Source organism: Dendropsophus ebraccatus, chromosome 2, assembly GCF_027789765.1.
Source record: "Dendropsophus ebraccatus isolate aDenEbr1 chromosome 2, aDenEbr1.pat, whole genome shotgun sequence".
Lineage (NCBI taxonomy): Eukaryota > Metazoa > Chordata > Amphibia > Anura > Hylidae > Dendropsophus > Dendropsophus ebraccatus.
The window spans coordinates 176805101-176812475 of NC_091455.1; the positions used below are offsets into that span (position 1 = coordinate 176805101).

The 7375-nt window shown below is 38.6% G+C and overlaps 1 protein-coding gene across 1 annotated transcript; it reads right to left on the reverse strand.

Annotated features, from left to right (window-relative positions):
- Positions 1-559: 559 nt before the first annotated feature.
- Positions 560-5707, reverse strand: IL6 (interleukin 6). Its single transcript, XM_069960470.1, has 5 exons — positions 5677-5707; positions 4548-4711; positions 2967-3080; positions 2311-2454; positions 560-739 (listed from the first exon to the last, which is right to left on the reverse strand). The coding sequence occupies exons 1-5, from the start codon at positions 5687-5689 to the stop codon at positions 560-562; spliced, it is 615 nt and encodes a 204-aa protein (XP_069816571.1). The 5' UTR covers positions 5690-5707.
- Between the last annotated feature and the right edge of the window lie 1668 nt (positions 5708-7375).

Here is a 7375-nt window from a genome sequence, read left to right on the forward strand (position 1 = left end):
GTGAGTATGATTAAATTGTGATTCTGGGACAACAAATGTACCAATTTTTGGTTCACTTATTTGACTTAAATTCCAAATTAATAAATCGATTGGTATAAAATGTTTTAAGTTTGCATGCACCAAATTTTCAAATAGCCTGAGCTGTAAAAATTCTTAAGGCCGTATTACTCAGCACGATAATGAGAGGTAAGCTAGCACTTCATATTGAACATGTTGAAAGACCATGATGAGCCGACATTAAGAATTGTAGTCTTTTTAACATGTCCTATTACACCAAATGATTATCGGCCAGTAAGTAAGTTTCGAGTAAAAGGGCTTTCAGGCTGTCTAGTCTATGTTTACCTGCACCAATGACTTAGCACAGGCACAGCACAATTTGGCAAACTGGGTTGACGATGGCTTGAAAAGTTGAAAAGAAAATAAATACCAAATAAACAACATAAAATAAATAAGGCAGCAAAATTATTACAAAAAAATAAATATTTAAATAAAATAACTATAGATGTTCTAAAAATAGAACCAATCCTCACTACATAGTAGTAATGTGAAGCGAAGGTGTTCATTTAGAGACATTCATACTGTAACGCACAGCTCGAACTGTATACTCCATGTACTTCTGGAAGGATGATAGGATTGTATAGCTTGTTAGAGTCTGGTTCCACTGATATTTAGACCTTAAATCATCCTTCGTGATGCCAGTAGTAGTGTCGTCTTTGTCCTCAGAAGGATTTTCTTCAAGCTAGAATACAGAATGAAGTGACATTGAGTATATTGGTTTTTTCATATGTATGTAAAAGTCTGAACAGGGTCAGACTAGGATTCTGTGAAAAAATTTCCATTAGTATAGATTAGATTGCTGGGGTCTGACCAATGGGACACCCCTTCCCTCCTGCAATCTCCAGAACAAGGCCCCAAGACACTACGAATGGATCAATGTTGTGAATGTTCACTACCGATCCACTCTTATAAAGGAGCGGCCATACTTTGCTGAGCATTGTACTCAACGAACTTTGGTGGCGGCTCCATAGACAATAAATGGGCCAGGGGCAAGCATATTCCTTTATGAATAGAGTTGAAGCCTGACTCATGACAGCAAGTAAAGCAATCATAGTAAGTAGGGTATTTTTCAATGTTACTCAAGCGAAAGCTAACAATCTCCGATTTCACGCTCTGCTGCTTATAACAGAGACCGAGTATTTTTAGTCTTAGATAAAGTTTTTGGAAGGTTTATCTTGCTGAGTGATATTGTTACTTACATTAGGGATAGCACGCTTTACAGTAATTACAGTACCACCTATATTATATAATAGGAAAGTACAGTACTCACATGATGAATGTAGAGATAGTTATACTGAATGTACAGTATTTCTATAGATCGAGAAATGTGAATCCTGCATATTGATATAGTTTCGACTTTCTTTCGTCTGGGGCAAAGATTTATTTCACTGTTCTAGCCTTTCTGTGAAGAGGGACTTGTCGGGCAGCACTTATGCCCTACCAGATATATCGTTTTTTCAACTTAAAGTGATATTGCCACCCCCTCTCGATATGTGCACCGTTTAGAAGTTTACATGCTGCACAGTTCATATTTACCTGAATAAAACATGTCTTTGTTGTGTCTCTGGCCAAAGGAGCTTTTTATCATTGGTGGACAGTGTCATCTACGTGGGACTTCACAGCCGTTGCGCTGCCTGTCTTTCCCCGTCTCTGTCCCCTCTGTGAGGTCATCGGAATGGGCTGCTCCCACTACAGGCCAGGACTCATCTTCTGTGGCACAGGCGCATTGACATTGCTGTATCCTTATCGGCTCTTACTACGCCTATGCCACAGAAGATGAATCCCGGCCTCCACTCCAGTAGTAGCAGCTCATTCTGATGACGTTGACGTAAGTGGGAAGATGGGGACACAACTGCTTGAAGCCCCGTCCAGATGTCCACCAATGAAGGACAACAAAGATGTTTTATACTAGTAATTATGAACTATGCAGCATGCAAACTTCGAAACAGTGCTGAGAACGGCACATATCAATGTGACTTTATAAAGTGATACTGTCACCCCCTTACTCATGCTTCATTTTATCGGTAAACAGTGTCACCTACTGGGGAGAGGGCCCAGCTGCCATAACACTGTCCACCGATGAAATGAAGTGATTTTAGGGCAGAAAGAAGACACAGACAAGTTTTATACAGGTATATATCAGATGTGCAGCATCTAAGCTTTTGGAGAGTAAAGGGGGTTACAATATAATTTTAATTTTGTTAATACTATAGAATAATTGCTATTTCAGTACATAGATGAGACGAAACTTACATGTTTTACAGCGTTTGCCACGTGCTTGGACTCAACCTGCATAAACTCAATAATGGCTTTCTTGCTTGGCATAGTTTCAGTTAAAAATTCCAAATAGATCTGGAACTTGAGAAGATCACTGGAGATTTTGGGCAGACATTTTTCCTAAAGAGAAAATGAATATGTTACAGACTAAAATGGTACGTACCAACTTTATACTAACATATGGATTACAGACAAACCCTGCAACCCCGCGACTCCTCTATAAGAATGTTGTAAGTAGAAGTATACATTAGACAACTTGTATTTTGCTTCCCTCTTCCATTATAGGACGAAGCTTTCCCTTCAAGTCAATGAACGTTTAGAACATTACTAGGGATGGTGGCATCAGAGAGCTGCTTTGTATATCCTTCTCCCCAGAATTCCCAGTGGAGCATGAATAGTCTCCACACGTCTTTATGGCACCCTCCTCAAGGAGAGACATTATCATTTTCATCCTCCATTTAAATACCATGCTTATTTAGAATTCACCACTCTATCTGTTGTGCTTCATTTAATGTATTTCAGGAATTGTCCTTCCCTCTCTGGAATGTCTGCAGTATTTAGAGCACCTGTATATCATCATGCACTTTTGTTTCAGTCTTAGGATACACATAAGAACAAGACAAATTATGTACCTTTTGGAATTTTTTGCTCAGACATCCAGACTCCATATCTATTTCTGGTAGTTTCAGGTCCACTCTCAATAGATGTTCAGCACTGTTAAAGCACAGGTCGGAAGTTCTGCAGATCTACAAGAAGAACGCAAAGTGTATTTAACATTTAGGAAAAAGATGACCAACTGATTCCATATAGAGCTCAAAAATATTCTGCAGGGATGTGTAGAGAATACATCTACTCCCAGTGAGGAGACATACTGGGAAAGTTGGTTGTCACCAACTGGCAGACAAATAAACCATATATAACCATATAGAGGAGAGGAGAGAAAAGCCACAAAAAAGGCCATAAAATTCCATTGGCTCAAAGCTAACATCTGGCTGCAGCATTTTTTTTTTAAATTTTGGCAAAAAATGTCACCACTGTAAAACCAGCCTAGGCTACATTGTAACATTTTGTAACCCTACAGATGGAGTAGTCCACAGCTGTATTGCAATCAATTAGAATTAATTATTAATAATTTATAGTGCCACAAAAAGTTGCAGAAAGTTAATTAGCTGCTAACGTTTTTTTGGCTCGTTTTAATGAATCTGAATCTTGTTTTATACAGCAGTTTATTGCTACAGTAACAAGTAAAAAAACAACATACATTTTTTTAAATTTTTAAATCAAATGTACATCAGGAACCACTAAAGCACATGACTGCAAGACATAAAAATGTGCAGGGACGGGCGTTACGGGGAAAGCGCCTGAATACATCATAATGAGCAGAAATGACACTATTGTGAAGTATTCGGCGTACGGCGACACAGGAAATGTGCTTAGCTGCCTGAACACCCAGGGGACCAGACTACTAAGGCTGAGACACATCTAAATACTTAGTTTACTGGCAAAAGGTGTTCAGGGAAAGCAGAGAAACTTCATGACAACCATCAGAATGTAGAGAAGTTTCAGCCCCCCCTTCATTACGATATCATACTGAGAGTGTGTGGGGACTTTATACTTATAACTATAGAGACTTGTTATAGGGATAGTACCCTAAAGATTTGTTCGCTGTTATCAGCCATTATTTTAATTTATTCATTGTATAATTTAATATATAACCTGTAATGTATTTATATATTTAAATAAGCGCTGCGGAATCTGTTGGCGCTATACAAATTAATATTATTATTATTATTGATTGTAATAGCTTTGAGAATTCTTGGAAACATTTACTAACATATCAATGGGTGATATAAGAAGATCTGCTGATGGAGTAAGCTTCTGTACTTTCATACTGATGTTAGATCTTATGCTTTTTTAGGGGTGTCATTGACATGGCTTTACTACAGCTTCATATACAACTTCCATAGAGGTACAATGGACCATACCTCCAAAAGTCTCCATTTTTATACAGGAGCATAAGGAGGTTTCTCTGTTGGACACCATATATAACTCAATGGATGTAGTATGAATGCGTACTATAGAACAGTGTTCCCCAACCTGTGGCTTTCCAGCTCTTCTAAAACTAGACTTCATATCATACCCAGACAGCAAAAGGCATGATGGGAGTTGTAGTTTGGCATCCAAGCATGCATAAATATATTTCAGACACTCACCTCCTTGCTTAGCTCGCCTGCCTTAGTTACTAAGACAGTTGCCACATTTACAAGATCTTCTTTAGTTTGACCGGCATAGTTGAGGTGTGTTGGTGCTGACTGCACGATTGGTAGCATTGCGGTTATAGCCAAATAAACAAGGAACTGTGCAGATGATGTAGTGCCTGCAATAAGAAAACAAGTCAATGGATGGACGCTAAGCAGTGCAGTATATAACATGGTATGGAATAACTATATATAGCATGCACTGAATGACACACTAAATGGAGAATAAAACATTTGTATATAATAATAATAATCATCATCATAATATTTATTTGTATATTATAATGTATATGATAGAATTACTTAAAGGAGAAGTCCAGCGAAAAATGTTATTAAAGTATTGTATTGCCCCCCCAAAAGTTATACAAATCACTGATATACACTTACGGGAAATGCATATAAAGTCCTTTTTTTCCCTGCACTTACTACTGCATCAAGGCTTCACTTCCTGGATAACATGGTGATGTCACTTCCTGGATAACATGGGGATGTCACGACCCGACTCCCAGAGCTGGAGAGGATGATGGCAGGGGGATGCTCAGTGTCCCTCCAGTGCCCTGTGTCCCTCAGCAGGTAGGGGACATTGCACAAAGTGCTTTTAATAGTTGTGCCATAAAATATTTTATATTAATATTGATAATAAAGCCGTTTGGTGCACCAGGCGCCAGTACTTAACCCCTTGTAGCACCAATACAGCCACCAGTCCACTCTTCTAATGAATACACCTCTCTGCGCTGACATAGCGCCATATTAAAGGTACCATGTGCCTCTGCATAATTTCCCCCATTAGGCACTATCAGTAACTTTATAGTCTAATGGCTCACTCAACAGTCTATAACTTTACATTCTATTATACTCACATTCCTTTCAATTAAAACACAACCCCTAGTTCCAAACGACTGAGTATAATCTAAGTAGATATAAGTATAGTGCAATGTGTATCTATGTATAGAGAACATTACATGGTCGTGCTTAATAGCCTACAGGGTTAACTGAGCAGTTCTTATTATGTAATTCCCTTTCTAGAAGCAGCGCAGCGTCCTGTGTGATAGTTCTCAAATACTCGCAATAAAGTTTCACTTACTTGTATAATCCATGTCGTGTGCCGGGTACTTTTCCTTGTAAACCACACTTTGGTGAATGAGTCCCTGAGAAGGTTTCTTCTGAATGAATAATCTCCATGTCTTTTCACAGTGTATTTATTCAGAGTTCTGGGGGAAAATCCAGGGGCGGGTAGTAATGTATTGTGTAATAGAATAAAGAAAAGACATAGTTGCTGTAGTAATTCCTATTTGTAATCTATCCATCTATTATCTATCTATCTATAGTATGATATCTTTAGTGACCGGGGTTATTTAGTAATTTTTTTTTTTCTCTGACTCGAAGAGTGAAACAGAATCACAAAGTCGTCATACCCTGCCTGTAGATTCCTGGATGTATATCGTCAAAGGGGTCATCACAACTAGGGATGAGCGGACCGTCGGATTTTTGGTCCGACGGCATCGGCGCTCTATTATCATGCCTTTGATCCCGGGAATTCCAGCGATTCCCTGGAATGTCCTGGCCGCATATTCGCGGGATCGCAACTATGCGGCCGGGATTAAAGACATGATGAGAGAGCGAACTGCTTTACCCAGATAAATTAGCCTATGGGAAGCTCTCATGTCCACCTATGCATTACCCCACATATACCTTTTATACAGCTTTACCACATCCATTATTCTTGTTATTATTTTTAAAGTATTGGGTTCACACACTATGATGCTGAATAAGTTTTGGCCTGTAACGCAATTACTCATGCAAAACTACAGCTTGAGAATTGAAAAGTGCATTGAATTTAATAATAAAGATGGTGAAAGGACGGTGAATAAAGAAACTGTGTGTGAACTACTAAAAATAACGTCCGTTGTTTGTAAAAGACATTGGGGAATAATTGCCAAGTTACATTTTGAAGTTATAAAATAATGTTTTCCTTCTAAGCTTAAGCGCAGGGGAAGCTGTGCTGAGCTGCAGCAGGCACACCTTCTCCTCCCTGCCTTGCCTGATTGTACAGGGTTTGGCTTTCAGTATTGAGCCTTGTACATCAATCACGCACATTTGAGCTTAGAAGGAAAACATTATTTTATAATTTTGCAGTCATCAGCTAAGAGACAGGTATCATTTGTTTTATCTCCCTATCAGCTCTCAGCTCTATGTCTGCAGCTCTGAGCATGATAGCTGACAGATTCACTTTGGGTCCTGCTTTACATAAAACTAACATGAAATTCACTGAAGAAAAAATTAAAAGGTAGAAATGAGCACAAAGGTCAGTAAGAGCGTTCATTCAGCTATTTTCAGCTGAATAACTTTTCAGTGTTGCAAACATCTTCTGAAAGTTATTCCTATGGTACAAGCCACAATCTTGATAATAATTCTCTGGTGTGATCTTCCAAGTGATTCATTCAAGAATTTAAAATTGGCAAACAGTATACCCATATCTACGCTAGAGAGTTTAGTAACATTTCTTTAGTTTTGTATTATGAAATGTATTCATTTCTGTAAACCATAAAAGCTGAGCTATTTTACCATGACACAGCAAGAGTGAGTAACCACATATAGCTGCAGAAATGTAATGGCCAGCCTGACTGTGCATCATTTAAAGGGGTTATCTAGGCTTGGAAAGACATGGACACTTTTTTTTTTCCAGAAACAGTTCACTCTTGTCCCCAGTTTGGGTGTGGGTTTTACAGCTCAGTTTCATTGAAGTGAATAGAGCTGAATTGTAATACCACACACAACCTAGG

Bases quoted from the DNA above. Each gene is read 5' to 3' on its own strand.
- IL6 (XM_069960470.1), bottom strand. The intron at 2,455-2,966 runs GTACATAATTTG...TTTTCTCTTTAG, and splicing joins TGAGCAAAAAATTCCAAAAG to GAAAAATGTCTGCCCAAAAT. The intron at 740-2,310 runs GTAAGTTTCGTC...TCTGTATTCTAG, and splicing joins TGGCAAACGCTGTAAAACAT to CTTGAAGAAAATCCTTCTGA.